The following is a 17561-nucleotide window of genomic DNA, read 5'->3' as shown; positions in this document are numbered from 1 at the left end:
ATCAAGGCTCAATACTGAACCAAGTTTTTGGCAATAAATTATGATATACCTAAGTACTGATTTGACCTAGCACCACAAAACAACTACCTGCTGAACCTAGAAGGAAATACAGCAACTACGTATGAAAAGCGTTTTACACAACATTAGTATCAAACTGTAGGATTTTTAACAAGCAGCAATGTTAGGAATCATGAAAACTTGGCAAACCTATCATTTATAACAACTATGGTAACTGCAGATGTAAAAATGTCCTGTATCCCAGGATTCCTTTTGCAGAAACCTTTGCAAATTATGCCACTCATACTGGATATCTGGCTTTTTGGTCCAGAATATTGCTTTAACAAGTATTTACACTTAAATATTATAAAGCACCATATTTACTTTTTTTTTGTTTTGTTTTGTTTTGTTTTTGTTTTGTTTTGTTTTTCGAGACAGGGTTTCTCTGTGTAGCCCTGGCTGTCCTGGAACTCACTCTGTAGACCAGGCTGGCCTCGAACTCAGAAATCCACCTGCCTCTGCCTCCCAAGTGCTGGGATTAAAGGCGTGCGCCACCATCGCCCGGCTCCATATTTACTTTTTAACTGAAGAAAAACCATGAGGTAGAATGTATTAACTAATCACTATTTTAAATCCAGTGGTTAAATTTACTGTTTAATCTGATAATCTGGATTGCTTTACAGTGAATAGGAATAAGGAGGCTTTGAAAAGCTGCAGCAGAACTGAAACCTTCTGTTCAACCAAACATACTCCTGCATTTCTTTAAATGACAAAAGGCAGAATGTAGTTCTTTCAAAAGCAGCCAAGTCAGAAAGCTATTCGTTTCTCTTTTCCTCGCTAAAACTGACGTCCGTGTAAAGCCAGTTTAGTGCGAAAGCAGTTCATGATAGTGATCTCCAGAGCACCGTAAAATCACGTATTTTTGTGGCCCATGCGACCCAGAACGGCAGATCACTGAAGCCAAAGGATCTTGAACCGCCGTGCATCAGTTCTTGACAGCTGCTTCAGGCGCACGGACTCCGCCGCGCAATCAAGTCGGTGCTTTGTCCTTGTTCGCCTGGGTACCGTGGAGTGTTCCTAGCCTGGCTGTTTTCTCTTTCTCGAGACTAGGACTGTCACACCGGGAGCGCGTTGGTCAGACCGGTCCCGCGATTTAGGCGACCAAGCGCCAGGCGCAGCGCTGTCACGCCGCCCCAGGGCAGGAGCCCTACCAACGCATAGAGCAGCGCGGCTACCTGTGCGCAGGCGCCCAGCGCCGTCAGCGCCGTACTGCGCAGGACCAGCGCGGCGTAGAGCGTGGCGCCCAAGGCGGCTGCGTAGCACATCGCGCTCCGCGAAGGCGTCTCCTCGCAGCGCAGCAGGCGCCCACAGGCCGGGCCGCCCCGCAGTAGCGCCGCGCTCGCCAGCGCCAGCACGGAGCCCAGCGACCAGAGGAGCGCGAACTTGCGCGCGCGCAGCAGCAGTACCGGCGCGTAGAGCGCCGCCAGGCCGAAACAGAGCGCGGCCAGCAGCAGGCACAGGCCGCCCGCCACCAGGCGCTGCCCTCGCGTCACGCTTGGGATGCACGTCGAGCCCGCGGGCGGCAGCTCGGCAGGGCTCCGTGCCCATGGCCATCGCAAAGCCGTGCTGCCTAGCCATGCCCCGGCAGCTCTGTCCCCGGCCGCAGGCTCCTCTGCTGTCCTCGCGCCGAGCAGCGGCTCCGCGGCTGCCAACCTGCTCGCTTTACCCTGCATCAGGTAGTCCTGCAGTTGGCGGTGGAGATCCGCCATCTCGGACCGAGTGGCGTTGGACACAGAGCTGACACTTCCGGGGTTTGGCACCCGCGACCGGAAGTAGCTACATCCTCAGGTGGCGGTTGGTCGGCCTCGGCGGAAGGATGGTGTCCAAGGTTCGGCGGAAGTCCTGGAGTAGGCTGTACAACTGTGTTGTGTAGTCTTACCAGATCCTGATTTTTGTGTTTTAGTCACCGAGTAAGTCCTGGCAGCGTTAAAAGACATGAGAGTGACTATAGCAATGAAAGGACCCATAGGGACATCTACTGACATGAATATTGACTGTCAGGTGTCTAACATTGCTAAAACTGCTAAATGGAGGAATCTGGAGAAATGGTAAACAGAATTTTCTTTCCCTGTTTCCCCCTCCCATATCCACCCCCGCTCTCTTCCTATTTATTTACTTATTTCTTAAGTGTTTACGTGTACTTCAAAATTCTAATGGAGGAGCTAGAGAGATGGCTCTGAGCAGGAGCACTTGCTGCTCTTTCGGAGAACCCAGGTTTGGATCCCAGTACTTAACGGCAGCTATCAACCTGTAACTTCGGTTCCAGGAAATCTGACACCCACGCATGTGGTACACAGATCATCCATATGCATAAAAAATAAAGATAATTTAAAAATCCACACCTACAGAGTTTAGGCTCTTTTTGAAAGTGGAGTTGATAAAGGGCTAACCAACCAACCAACTCTTCTGATTTCCTTTTTGTTTGTTTTTTTTAAATTGTAACTTCTTTTGTATTTGGAGATTATAATTACATTGTTTTTCCTCTTATTTTTCCTTCTTCCAAACACTTATATATCAGTCTTTGCTCTTTCAAATTCAGGAGCCCTTTTTTCATTATTTCTTGTTACATGCATATATATGCATGTATATGCACACACACACATACAAGTGTAACCTGCCCTGTCTGTATAATGTTACTTGTGTGTTTTCAGAGCAGACCATTTGGTATTGGATAACCAGTTGGTGTGCTTTCCCCTGAGGAAGAGTTTTTGTCTCCCTTAGCTGTCTGTGGTTTGTTGTGCAGGGTGGGTTGATGTATCCTGATCTCTCCCCATCCACTCTAGCCTGTCTCTTGCTCCTGTTCAGCTCGTGTTTAGGCAGTCATGTTGAGGCTTTATGGGTGTAGCTTCAGATATTAATGAGGAGACAGAGTCACACAGCAAACTCCCTGACCCTTTGGCTCTTTCAGTCCTCCTGCTTCCTCCTGCAGTGCTCCCTGAATGTGTGGTTCCCATGGCTTGACTCTGTCCAAAAACGATGTGCAAATGTCTGTCTCGTATCTTTGGTTTACCTTTCCATTACCTGGAAGCATTATTTTGACTCCTGCATCAGCTATGTAACAACCCCAGCACATTCCAGTCAGTTCCCTGTCTGTTCTGAGGTGTTTGTGTGTACCGTTCTCTCTCCTTTCTCGAGCCATGTCTGCCTGTAACTGCATACAGGCCACACAGCCAGGATTCCTTCCCACGACTGCTTTTTCCTCCTGCACATTTTCTGTGTTGTACTAGTCTGAATTGGGTCACTGTTTTTAGGACAGGGTTTTTCTTGTGACTCTCTTTCAGGGACCCAGCAAGCCAGCTGAATCAGCACAGCTGTCTTTCAGTGCAGTAAATGTGCTCAAAGACTTGGTAGATGTCCCTGAAGCCATTGGTTGCTACGTAGAGGCCTTTGTGTGGGAAGTAAGAAGCTTGATCTGTAGTAACAAATTTCAAGAGATGAGTGAAGGACAGGCAGCATAGAATATGGAAGAGGCAGGAGTGCTGATTGGCTAACAGACCCTCATCTTAAGAAATTTCCCATAGGCCAAGATGTGCCCCTTTCCCAGATTTCCCATCCTATTGGTTTAATCTGATGAATAGTTTGGGACTGGAAACTGCGCCCTTTTCTGATGGTGGCCCAGTCACTACCTGTAATTTTCCATCTCTCAGAGTTCTGAGACAGCAGGCGTCACCGACCACCAGCTAGGAGAGAGAGGCCTAATGCTTCCTTTCTGTCTGTATCTCTTTGATGAACTCTTAAAGCACACCTTGTGCTGAAAATGTGCCACAACAATTTTTTGTTAAAAAAAGTTGTTCTGTATGGCTCCACCTGCATACATGTTATTAAAAGAGTTCAGCTCCCAACACCCACATCAGCAGCTCACAACCACCTGTTATTCCAGAACAAGACTCCAACTTCTGACCCTCAGGAGCATCTGAACACACATGCTCTCATATTCATTCATTCATTCATTCATATATATATATATGTGTATATATGCTTTTATATATATAAACAAGCTTTTTAGAAACAGATGCAGGACCATTGTCACAACATGCCAATCTCATTACAAAAGTAATCTGAATTGGTGTTTTCTGCTATGTGAACAAATCTATTCCACATACAAAGGGATTAACAAAAATATTTTTTTTAACATTAATTTATTTTGCCTGCGGGAGGCATGCAGGTGAAGCCAGAGAGCAACATGCAGGAGTTAGTCTTACACCACGTGGGTTTCTGGCTTTTGCAGTCATCAGACATGGTGACAACCACCTTTACCCTCCAGGCCATCTTGCTGGGTCACTAAAAGACTTGAGCTACAGGTAACTAAGATTTATAAAAGTTGCTTTTATTCACCTGACATAATTGTCTCCAATGCTTACTGCCTTTGTCTGCTAACCTAGGCCTAGTCCTGGAAGCTTCTGGCCTCTGTCCAATCTAGTCTAGGCCTAGAATGCTTTCACATAGTTCTCTTTGATTTCTGGCTGGCTGATTCAATTCAGCTGTTCTGGGTTAGACTCCTCTCCAAGCCAATTCAGTCTGACTTCTCTGAGCCTCTCCTGAATTTGTCTGCTTGTCCTCAAACTAACCCTAGCAATCTGTTCTACTCTTCTGGCTTCTTCTCATTCTCTGGCTTATTTTCTTTCTACCTGTCTCTGTAAAACTCCCAATAAAACTGCCTACTCTCCTTTTCTTTCTTTCTGCACTCCTCTCTTAGAGAGCTTCTTTCCTCTTCTCATCAAAGTTGGGCATATCCTTTTCTGTCAAATCTTTCTCTGATTCATCACTTTGTCTGCCACTCAATTAGACATCACTTTCAAACATGTAGTTTCTTCTACAAACTGATTATACCTTCATTATTTGGGATTAAAAGTGTGTGCTAGGTTGGAACCACACCACAACTAGAAACAGGTATTTTCAGTAAATAACACAGTCTTGGAGTTCACAATGTGATCAAAATATCCTGCAATAAGGAAGCAGCATATGAACCACACTGGTGGCATTATTATTGTGGCAGACACATATAACCCTGACACTCAGGCCCAGGCTTGTCAGCATCAGTTCCTTTATGCCATATATATATGTTCTAGATGGTTTAGCTTATGTTGAGGGGTGAACAGTCATTGCCAAGACAACAAATCAAAGTATATTTTAAGGAGTTATCTATCAGGAGAACAGCATTGCAGATACCTTAGTGCAGAACCTAACTACAGTTTGTTTTGGTGATCTGTAGCCTACTGATAGCCATTCCTTGAGTTCCCCATCACCTGTGTCAGACCTAACATCTTGTACCATCACATAAAGCTTGACTTAGCTTCTTTTTTTTTTTTTAATAAAAGCAACCATTTAATTGGGGGTGGCTTACAATTTCAGAGATTTAGTCCATTTTCATCATAGCAAGAAGCATGGCAGGCATACAAGAAGACATGATGCTGGAGAAGAAGATGAGAGCTCTGCATCTTGAGCTACAGGCAGCCAGAAAGAGACTGTCATCCAAGGAGCTACTAGGAGGATCCATTCAGCACTGGGTAGAACTTGAAAGCCCACCCCCATAGTGATACACTTCCTCCAACAAGGCCACATATCTCTGAACCAAGCATATTTAAACTGTCACATTCCACTTCCTGGCCCCTATATGCTTGTTCAAACACATGAGTATATGGGGGCCATATTTTAAAATAGCATAATGCAAAATACATGAGGTTCAAATTAAAAAGTCTCCATTATCTATAGCAGTCTCAAAAATGTTAAAAATCCAAAGTTCAAAGTCTCTTCTGAGATTCATCTGATCATGTAACTGTAATCCTCGATATTTTCAAAACAAATAGAATATCATATATATCCAAATTCACAGGAAATATACGTCATCATTCCTAAATGCCATTGTCAGGAAATACTGCGCCAAAAGAAGAACAAAAGCCAACAGGGCAATCTCCAAAGTCTACATCTTCATGTCTGGTGTCAAAATGTTCTTCAGATATTCAACTCCTTTCTGTTTTCTTCACTGCAGCACAGTTCTTTCTCTTTGGCTGGTTTTATTCCCTGAAAGGAGTTTTCCTGAGCAAGTACCTCACAGCTCTGGCACCTCAAAATCTTGGGGTTGCCAAGGTAATGTCAATATTACTGATTCATATTTTAGTATCTGGCACCCACACATGATCTCCTGCACATCTCAAAAGAGATTGTGTCACTTCTCTAGTTCTTCCCTCTATAGCACTCTAGGTTCTGGTTGACTCTGGTCTACTGCTGCTGGAGGTCTTTCTACTCATCCCATGGCACTGACATCTTCAATATGCTGGGTTCTCCTGCTGGAACTAGGCTTCACTGCTTGTCTCTCATACACTTCCTTTTATGTTGGCAAACCTTAGGTGTTCTCCACAACACATTCATGCCTTAAACCGGTGCCATGTTGGTGATATTTACACATGACCAAGACCAGCTGCACCACAATGTACAGCCTTGGCTATCTCTGGAAAACAACTTCATTGTCCTCTCAGAAAACACTCCCCAGAAGATTTCACTTCAGTGATGCTGGTTTCTTCTTCACCACCGCTAATTTTTTAACTATAGCTAACCAGTATCTACTGTGTCAGTAGTCCCTTCTAGTTTTGCCTCTAAAGCCAGAGCCATATGGACAAAACTGCTGAATTCTGCTGCTTGCTGTGGCTGGAAAATGCCCCTTCTATTACATTATCACCAGCTTTCTAATTTTCAACAACTTCACTGCCTAAGCTCGGAAGTACTAGAACTGACTCAGTGGTTTAACCTTGAACTCAGAGGTCTGCATGGCTCTGTCTCCTGAATCATGGGATAAAAGGTGTGTGTGCCTGTGCATGTGTATGTGTGTGTCTGTGTTTGTGTGACACTTTGCCTGTACCTAAGCTTTCCTTTACCTAAAACTTGTTGTGGACCAGGATGACCTGAACCAGAAATCTGCTTGAATCTCATCTGGGATTTAAGGCATGTACCATCATGCCTGGACCTAAGTATTTCCTTTTAGATCTTAAATTGAAAACCCAGAATAGTAGTGACAATCTATCCTTTGTCAATTTGACACATACTTGTATCTCCTTATGTCCACATGGAAACAATAACCAGGTAATAATAATACCTATCATGATACAGTTCTCCTTCATACAACTTCACAGACATATGTTTAGGTGGATGGAATCTTGCCATAACATCACCATTTCTTTAATACCATCTGATAACTTTGATCACAGGATTTAGCTTCATTTGACTTCCTGGTGAGCCTTTTCTCTTTGAATATAACATTTTATATTTTTCCTTTCTAAGATTACTATGTCTGATCAAAAGAGTCACCATGAGAGTATACACAGGGCAATGGCTATACTTGGCTTTCTTGAGACTTTATTTGTCAATGCAATCAACATAAACCTCCTTACCTTAGCCTCAAGGACACTTCTCAGACAAGGGAAAAAGGCAGCAACATTCTTCAGCAAAACATCACATCATAAAAACTATATACAAAGTTCAAATCACCCTTAGTACATATGTGTTCCATATTCGTACTAGAATGGACCATTAAGTTCGACTTAATGTATGTACCAGTCTAAAAATTCACATTGCTCCAAACAAAAACATGTTCAGGCCTATCATAGCAATACTTCTGTCTGGGGTACCAACTTCTATCTTAGAATTTCCATTGCTAAAAAGAGACACTGTGACCAAGGCAACTGTTTTAGAGGCAAGTATTTAATTGGGCCTAGCTTACAGTTTCAAATGTTTAGTCAATTACCATCATAGCAGGAAGAATAGCAGCATGCAGGCAGCCATGATGCTGGAGATGGAGCTCATAGTTTGCATCTTCATGAGAAGGCAACTAGGAAGAGATGGTCTTCCAGCAAAACAGTAGGAGGGTCTGTTTTATCCTGGCCAGAGCTCCAAAGACTACCATCATAGGAATTCACTTCCTTCAAGACAGTACTATCTACTCCAACAAGGCCAAACATCTTAATATTGCCACTTCTTAGGTCCAAGCATATTCAAATCACAGCAGTTTACTTCTACTATGAATTCTTTCGTGCATTTAAATATTAGGACATGCACAGGCTTTAATATATTGAATATTTTAAGGTTTCTCTCTAGTATGTGTTTGACTTAGCTTCTTGACTTGGTTTTTAGACTGTTTTAACTTAGCAAACCCCCAGTTTCCAATAACCAAAGAAAGAGCCAAGAGTGTTCTCAGACAGCATCCAAGGCCCAGAGTTCTCCCCATGTTGTTATAATCCACCTGCTTGAGGTACCCATTAGTGTACTTGAAAAGTGACTTGATTTATGGCTTTATTCGTTCTGTTTCTATAACAAGTATGAAATCATTACCTAAATCTGTGTTGTCCCACCGTGGTCACTCATATTTGTCTTCGGAATAAACTGCATTCCTTATTCCTCTAAGAGCAGTTTTTTTCATTAGCAACATTCAGGGTATTGGGTCAGATGTTGAGGTCCCTGATACATTTGGAGATTTGTGTAGGCTAAGGATCCAGTTTCATTCTTTTTTTTTTTTTTTTTTTTTTTGAGACAGGGTTTCTCTGTGTAGCCCTGGTTGTCCTGGAACTCACTCTGTAGACCAGGCTGGCCTCAAACTCAGAGATCTGCCTGCCTCTGCCTCCTGAGTGCTAGGATCAAAGGCATGCATCGCCACTGCCTGACTGGGAGATTTTTTTAAAGGATATTATTTATTTTATGTGTGTAGATTGTTTTGCCTGAATGTATGTCTGTGTACCACCTGCATGCAATTCCCATGGATGCCAGAAGATGGCGTTGGATTCCTTGGAATTAGAGTTACATATGGTTGTGTCATGTAGGTACTAGGAATTAAATTAAGACCCTGGAAGAACTGTTGAGCCATCTCTCCAGTCACTAGTTGGGGGGTTTTAAATTGCTGATTATATCCCATTGAATGCCATGGGTCTATTTAAACCATTTCATCTTGACTTAGCTTTGGTAGGCAATAATATGTCTAGAAATGAATCCTTTTAGACTTTTGAGTTTGGTGGAAAGTAGATTTTTAGAAAGTATGTCTTTCCTTCATTTCCTCATTGTCTGTTGCAATGTTCTCCCCATCTGTCTCTAATTTTATTAAACTGAATTCTCTCTTTTACCTAATTTTGCTAAAAGTTTGTGAATCTTGTTAATCCTTCAAAGAACCATCTGTGCTAGCTAATCTTGATTGTCAATGTGACTACACCTGGAATCAACTAAAAAAAGCAGCTGGGAACAGCTGTGAGGGATTTTGTTGACTGGACAATTGAGGCGGGAAGACTTGCCTTAAATCTCGGCCACATTTCTGGTGGCAGCCCGAATGAAAGGACATGGAAGAAGGAAGCTTTGGCCTTATGCCCTGTTAAGTTCATCTTTCCTGCTGCTCAGACATTCCTTCTCTAGTATTAAGGCAGGGACAGGTATTCTTCAGGGACAGAGAGATGGCTCAGCAGTTAAGAGTAATGGCTGCTCTTCAGAGGTCCTGAGTTCAATTCCTAGCAACCACATAGTGGCTCACAACCATCTATAATGAGATCTGATGCCCTCTTCTGGGTTGAAAGCATACATGCAGATAGAGTACTTATATACATAAAATAAATAAATGTTAAAAACCAAAAAACCCAAAAAACTATTTCTTCAAGATTGCATCGTAACCTGAAGACCAGCTGAGACATCCAGCCTTGTGGACTGAACAGTTACTAGACTCTTGGACTTTCCATTAGATACAGATAGCCATTGTTGGAATAGCTGAACCACAGCCTGTAAGCCTATTCAATAAACTCTGTGTGTGTGTGTGTGTGTGTGTGTGTGTGTGTGTGTGTGTGTTCTTTTAGAGAACCCTGACTAATACAATCCCCATCTTAAATCCTGTTCTGCTCAGTGGAGAAGAGTCACCCCATAAGAATGAAAAACTCTTAGTTGTGTCTGAGGAGATTTATTTTGTTTGAAATAGAGGGTGGAAAATTCTATTCCTAAAAGTGTTGGTGGTAACAAAAGACTCTGGTTTTGATAAGAGATTAAAGGGCACTGGGCAGATGTTTGCTTTGGAAGCATGAGTTTTATCTCCCAAAAACATGTACTACTGAGGAGACAGGAACAGATAGAGCCCTCAGGTTTGCTAGTCAGCTAGCTTGTACTATTAGGCACGTACCAGGGCAATGAAAAACATGTCTAAAAAAAAGAAAAGAAAAAAGTGGTGGACAGTGCCTAAGGGGTAATGTCTGAGATGGTTCCTGATCCTCAAACATGTACCCATATGCATGTGTGAGCACATACACACACATGTACCCATATGCATGTGTGAGCACATACACACACATGTACCCATATGCATGTGTGAGCACATACACACACATGTACCCATATGCATGTGTGAGCACATACACAAAAAGAGAACTTGGTGCCTCCATAATAGTAACAAGAAAAATGACAAAGCACTCAGAAATATAACAGATCTAGAAAAAGAGACAGTCTAAAACGAACCTCCATGGGAGGCTGGATGTCTATGCATAAATGTTGGGCTTCACATACACAGAATCAATCACAGAATGTTACAGTTTTGGAAACATTTTTTAATGCATCAGGATTCTCTGAAGGAACAGGATGGACAATAAATATCTAGGAGGAAGGGATTTATTAGACTGGATCACATGACGTGGTCTAGGTAGTCAACAATGGGTGCTACGTATCAGAGAGGCTGAGAATCAGGTAGTTGCTGCGTTCAAGAGTCTGGAGGCCTCAACCTGAAGAAACTCATTCTGATATTGGGAATTAGCAGCAGCAACAGAGATCAACTTGTCGCAGAGTAGAGGAAAGTGGAGTTTACTTCTCAGTTCTTTAATAAGGGCTGCCACCAGAAGGTGTCTCAAAAAATCTGATCAAGAAAAGTTCCTTCCAAGAGTGTCCAGCAGCTTTTCGTTGATTTCCAATTCAGTTTACAACCAAGATTAGCCATCACAAGTCTACATCTTGACATCTCATCACTTCTTCTCATATCCTGCTTTATTTCCAAGAGAGATGCTAGTCTTCAGTCTACATCAGAAACCTAAAGATGTTGGTTCTAGTAATAGTGCAGAAATTGAGCAACAGCAGGGTAGATGAACCAGAAGAGTGGGGGAGGGCAGGCAAAAGCAGGCTTTTCCTCTTCCATGCCCCTTTATCTAGGCTGCCACCAGATGGTGCCATCTACATATAGAGTGAACCTCTGCCTCAAGTAATCTGATCAAAAAAATCCCTCACAGGAATGTCCAGCAGCTTGCCTTTTACTTGATTCCAGATTTAGTCAAGCTGACAATCAAGATTACCATAATATCCAGAGACCCACAATCCTGACCAAATAATCCCTGAACAATTAGCTACTCCAATGCCAAAGAACTGTAAAGAAAACAGACTTTAAAACAAAACCTCATGTATCCCTAGGGGGCTGGAAGACAATGTGTGTACCCAAGATAGCATTTTGAAAAGTGATCAAAATGAGGAAGCCTAGTATTTGGCTATAGGTGAGCATAAGGGAAACAAAGCAAAACCACACAAACAGTTGCAACATTCAATCTATACATGCGTATCAATAGTACAGGGTATAAAAACAAACCAATCTTTTAAAAATCTTTATACACCACACATACAAAACAACAACCCTTACTTTGGCAAGTTTTGGAGATGGCTTTTTCAGTAGAATGTAATCATGAGGACCTCAGTTTGATCCCCAGAACTCAGGAGATAAAAAAAGCAAAACAAGAATCTGGGTATGGTGCTGTGCAACTGTAACCCCATTACCAGAGACACAGAGATCGATCTCTGGGGATGGCTGTCCAGCCAGCCTAGAATACTTGGTGAGTTACAGGCCAGAGAGAGACTCCTCAAAACAAAAATGAAGGTACATGGTTTCTAAGGAACAACAGTAGAGGTTGTCTTCTGGCCTCCACATACGCATATGTGAACACACACACACACACACACACACAACTGCTCAAGCTGTGCAAGAGGCCTTGTGTGCAACTTTCGGCCAATAAATAGCTTAAACTGACTTTGAGTAAACTCTGTGTAGCCAGGTTAGAAGATGAACAAAACATGGACTTTTGCAGAAGTCCACTTTAGAAGAAATAGTCCTTGTAAAACGACTCAAACCACTAAGCAAATAAATAAATGACAAAGCAATCCTTGCCACCAGTTGCCATGGGAACTCATTATTCAGAGTTGCTACAGTAGTTTAAATGTCCAGCTGGTCATGGTGGCTATAATTTCAGCTTCTGGGAGGCTGAAGCAGTAAGTTACTTGAGACTGGTTATCCTGAGGTATACAGTGAGTCTCAGATCAGCCTGGGCTACAGGGTGAGACCTTGTCTCAAATAATCTAATTTTACATCTATAACTGTAGTTCCAAGAGATTAGATGTTTCTGGGTTCCAAAGATTCTTACATATACATGGTATGTGTACATACATTCATAACATAAAAAATAAAGCAGCAAACAAAAGTTGCTTTTAAAAGCATCAAGATATTGAGACTTGTTTAGTAAAGGCTTTGTCACTTCTTTAAATTCAATTCAAGAGGGTAAGTGTTGGGCAGAAACGACATTTAAATTTCTCTGAAGCCTGAGAATGTGATGTAAACATAGGTGACCAGCATAGGAACAGGAAACTTTCCAAAATGTTTAAAACAACTTGCTTTTGACAAATATTTACTGGGCAGCAGTTCTGAATGGAGCACTGTTCTTGGTCCAGAGAGTGAGGCCAGCAAGAGGAAAGAAGTTTGTGCTCTGGCCCACAACTTGTTTATAACTTACTGGCTGGTTGTTTCAGGCAGCATAGCCACCCAGTACCTCCTCCCTGTTTTGATAACTAACCAAAGCTTACTGCATCTCTAACCATCCCTTAGCTAGGTTCTGCGTTGTATGGTAGTGAACAGTCCCACCTCAAGGTGTGTAAGATTTGATTGAAAAACACCATCCAGGGGGAGGGGATATGGCTTAGCTGGTAGAGTAGCAGCCTTAGAAGTCCAAAGCCTGGTGAGTCTCAGGACTGTTGGATCATGGCTTAGGGGCACACCCTGGTAATCTTAACACTCAAGAGGTGAAGAGGAGGAGCATCAGAAGTTCAAGGTCGTTAACTATTAAGGGAGTTGGAGGCCAGCTGAAGATACACAAGACCTCACCTCAAAGCAGCCCCTCTCCCCTCAAAAAACTGACAACTGATTATGTTCATAAATGCTGGGCATGTAGACTGTCTGCATAGTGTGAATAAAAATGAGGACACGCCCACCCCTAGGTTTGTTTGAAGAGAAGGTTTTATTGTAGATGTGAGGGAAAACACAACCAGAGGCATCTGGAAGCGTCCAGGCTGACCATAGCCAGCAGGATAGCCTGGGCAATGAGAGAAGGGGACTAGCAGGGAGAATCCAGAAGTCAAGAGCAGAGTCAAGAGGGCCCCCAAAATGGCTGAGTTGTATAGGAATCAGAAGCTGGGGGAAGCGAAGCCGAACTCAGAGCTGAAAAGATTTAGGGTAGGGAATGAGGGTGAGACGTGTTAAGAGAAGCCCAGCGTCTGTAACAGGTACTGAGAGCCTGGAGACAAGCCTCTGATCTGCTATGTCAGTAGGCACCTCAGTGTGCTGGCAGGTCTTATGTCTACTTGACATACAAGTTAGAGCTGTCTGAAAGGAGGGAACCTAAACTGAGAAAAATGCCTCTGTAAAATCAGGCTGTAAAGTATTTTCTTAATTAGTGATTGATGGAGGAGATCGTTCCATCCCTGGTGGTCTTAGGTTCTAAAAAGCAGACTGAACAGCCTGGTAGTGGTGCACATGGGAGAGGCAAGCAGATCTCTGAATTTGAGGCCTGCCTGGTCTTCAGGGGGAGTTCCATGACAGCCAGGGCTACACAGAGAAACTCTGTCCCAAACAAACAAACAAACAAACAAACAAACAAAAACAAAAAAGAAAGAAAAGAAAAGAAAAAAGAAAAAAAAGCAGATTGAGTGAGCCATGGGGAGCAGGCCAGTAAGCAGCACCCTTCCATGACCTCTGCATCAGCTCCTGCCCTGTTTGAGCTCTATCCTGACTTCCTTCAATGATGAGCAGTGATATGGAAGTGTAAGCCACATAAACCCTTTCTCCCCAACTTACTTTTTGGTCATGATGTTTTGTCACAGCAGTAGCAATCCTAAGTAAGACACTCGGCCATTTGTCCCGGCTTTCTTTGAGACCTAACACAGTACGTGTGACTCCTGGAATCTCTTCCCAGTAGATCCTGGGATAGTATCTGACAGCAACACGTGAAAGGAGCCCCTGCAGCTATAGAATCAGGGAAGCTCAGATTGAAACCAAGAGGTGACAAAATTCTATCATTGCCCTGAAGACACTGTGACATTGCAAGCACAAAACTATCACATAGGCTAGGGTTGTGGCTTAGCTGCTAGAATCCTTGCCCATCACAAAGGAAAGGCTGGATTCCATCCCCATTGTAGTATAAAGCAGGTGTGCTGCACAGCTGTAATCCCAACACTAGGTAGGAAGGTAGAGGCAGGAGAATTAGAGTCAAGGTCTTGACTACATAGTGAATTCAAGGCCAGTCTGGGCTAAAGGAAATTCTGTTTAAAAAAAAAAAAACCCCAAAAAACTAAACAAAGAGACTAAAGAAATGACTAAGAGCCCTAGGTGCTTTTTCAGGGGACCTGAGTTCAGTTCCTACCATCCACATGATGTTTGGCAACCATCTGTAACTCTAGTTCTGGGGAACCAGGTGCCTTGTTCTGACATCTGAGGACACCAGGCACACACACAGTGCACATATATACATGCAGAGGAAACACTCATACACATAGAAATAAAACAAAAAAATACTAAATGACATAAGCCAGGGATAATTAAGTCACACCTAAGCCAGCACTGGCCGGTGGTGACGATTGGGGTGACTTTTTTCTTCCTAACTATGCACTTATTCTGGCACAGCAAGAGTTTCATAGCAGAAAACTATAAATGGAAAATAATTAAGATGATACAAATGGTCTAGAAACTTTCTTGCTTTCAAGGGAAGCAGAACTTAGCCGGAGACATCTTGATAGCCGGGGCTGAGGGCCCATGTTTGTTTCACCACGGGCTCCATTTTCTGGCCATCTGCCCTGTGAACATTGACCTTCCCGAGGGCTCATGACCTCTTTACCCCAAGAAGAATTCCTGTTTCTTTGCCAGCCCTTCTGAAATCAGAGGGACCGTCACTACTTTTGTCCTGTCATCCTGGATAGCCAGGGAGGCAGGCTTTTCCTTCTTAAACTTCTGTCTTAGCTTGTCCTTAGCTGACCCCAAAGTGCTTCTGGCCACACCTTCTGGACCTCAGGCCAAGTCTCCTGCCTAGGCAGAGGTGAGACTGGAGCTGAGTGTCTGGGAGCTGCGGTGGTGGGACACTTTGGTTACCGCCCAGTCGCTCGCTCTCCATGTGACTGTGCTAAACAGACTGGGCAGCTGCTGTTGCCCTTGGAAGAGCTACAGGCGGCTCTCAGGGAAGGAGGACCCCAGGGAAGTAGAGCATCATCTCTGCCACCAAGGTAAAGAAAAGCTGTGGTATCAGAGTGATAGACTTGGGAGGGTCCTTCTGCTAGCCATCTCTGGTCCTCTGCCCACCTGTACCCTGAACCTCCTCCTTTGTGTCCTAAGTGCTGTGCTCATGTTGCAAGGTGAGGAAGGGAACAGCCCTAGGCCTTCTGCCCTCCTGGGACAGGTCAGTGTGGTAGCTCACTTGGCTACACACTGGGTCTCCTCTGGGAACGAGTTGGGTTTGGTGAGAGGTAGGATGGGCTGCTGACATTTTTGATAAAGAGGTCTGAGAAGCTCTGATGCAAAGCTTGCCCATCAGGATTGGTTGTCACAGTGTGAAAGAAGAAGCAAAATGCATCTTGATTTGCCGATGAGATGGTCTTAGGAACAATTGAGTGGCTGTGGCCCTGCAAGGGGAAACTCTCGTCTGTGCCTGGTTCAATCGTTTTAATCCCTTTGTACTGGAGGTGGTGCCCAGGGCCTTCTGTATGCTAGACAAGGGCTTTGATGCTCAGCCTATCCCCAACCCAAAAGTGTCTTCTGGTTGGGTGACCAAGGTTGAAATGCTCTGAGATACAGAGATCTGTCACTCCTGAGTATTAAGGGCCATTTGGGACTGCTTTTGTCCAACAGCATCTGTCCCAGCTGAGAAGTGCAGATAGAATGGAATCTTCCTCCTTGGAGGTTTTGGTCTAGCTCTAGGCTGAGTTGATGACACTCTGAAGAGCAAGGATGATTGGGAGAATGGCTCAGTTGATAAAGGTCTCGCCTTGAGGCAGGAGGGCCCGAGTTTCACCCTCAGAGCTTGTGGAAACCCTAGGCTCAGTGTAATTCCAGGGTTAAGGAAGAAGAGACAGCAGCATTCTTGGCTCAAAAAAAAAAAAAGTAGGAAAGAAGTTGGATGGCTCCAGAATTGATCCTCTAGCCTCCTCATGTATGTGTGTGTACAACTAACTACACACACACACAGACATAGAGACAGACAGACACAGAGACACAGAGATAGAGAGGGACAGGCAGAGACAGAGAGACAGAGACACAAAGAGACACAGAGAGACAGAGAGAGGAGAAGGAGGAGGAGCAAGAGAGAGTAATAAGAAATATGAACAAAGCACAGTGATATATATGAAAATGTCATAATTTGACTATCATTTTGTGTGCTAACTAAAAAGGTAAAGAAAAAAAATATCTATTTTGCCTGGCCTGAACACCTACCAGTTGTATTATGTATTATTCAGCATGAATCTCGAGATATGAATTGAATTGACAAAAAGTCTATATGGAACTACATGAATTCTCCTCTAAAAAAATGCTTGTCTGAACAGTGATCCACCCCGAGTCTACTTTATAAGTGCACCAACTTCATTAAACAACCTTCTTAGACTGGGAGACAGCTTGGTCAGTAAACTGCTTGGCCTGCAAGTACAAAGTTCTGAGTTTGATGCTAAAACTCTTAAAAAAAAAAAAAAGCTATACTGGCATATGCTTGTAATCTCAGAGCTAGGGAAGCAGAGACAGGGGGACTCCTGGAGCTCACTGGCCAGCCAGCCTAGCTCACTAAGTGAGTTCCAGATCACTGAGAGACACTGTTTCAAAAAATAAAAATTAGAGAATGATTAGGGAAGACATCCAGCTATGGCTACTGGCCGCTATATGCACACGCACACTGGTGCACGCACATCATCAGTAAATGCATGAACACATATATACACATGGTGTTAGATTTTTTTCCTGGAGAGATGAAACACATAACCACTAGTGTCCCCAAAAAGGGAACCCATGGAGGACCAAAGCAACAGTTCTACACATGTCTAACTTGCTGAACCAATGGCTTTCTTTGGGTTAGGAATGGCAGAGTAGGGATGACTCAAGAGCAGAAGTGACACCCCCAAAGCCCACCCTGGACTGAAGCCTGGAGCTCTATGGGAAGCCAGTGGGAGGCTGACAATCCAAGAATTCTCTTCCCTGGGAGGGAGCTAGGAGAGTCTTCCAA

General features: G+C 43.6%; 2 protein-coding genes across 2 annotated transcripts in view; one reads left to right on the top strand and one right to left on the bottom strand.

Moving 5' to 3' along the window:
• Positions 1 to 630: 630 nt before the first annotated feature.
• Positions 631 to 1778, bottom strand: Sft2d3 (SFT2 domain containing 3). Its single transcript, XM_028762825.1, has one exon. The coding sequence runs from the start codon at positions 1764 to 1766 to the stop codon at positions 1113 to 1115; it is 654 nt and encodes a 217-aa protein (XP_028618658.1). The 5' UTR covers positions 1767 to 1778; the 3' UTR covers positions 631 to 1112.
• Positions 1779 to 15279: 13501 nt separating this feature from the next.
• Positions 15280 to 17561, top strand: part of Lims2 (LIM zinc finger domain containing 2) — a 36398-nt gene continuing 34116 nt past the window's right edge. Inside the window, exon 1 of the mRNA XM_028762687.1 lies at positions 15280 to 15579. The gene's annotated coding sequence lies outside the window, so the exon portion shown is untranslated. The remainder of the gene's footprint in view (positions 15580 to 17561) is intronic.

This window comes from Grammomys surdaster, unplaced genomic scaffold (genome assembly GCF_004785775.1).
Source record: "Grammomys surdaster isolate TR1022 unplaced genomic scaffold, NIH_TR_1.0 135, whole genome shotgun sequence".
NCBI classification, from domain to species: Eukaryota; Metazoa; Chordata; class Mammalia; order Rodentia; family Muridae; genus Grammomys; species Grammomys surdaster.
This window is presented reverse-complemented; position numbering and strand designations above follow the sequence as displayed.

Excerpts from the sequence above, each read along its gene's own strand:
- Sft2d3 (XM_028762825.1), bottom strand. The coding sequence starts at position 1,766 with ATGGCGGATCTCCACCGCCAACTGCAGGACTACCTGATGCAGGGTAAA.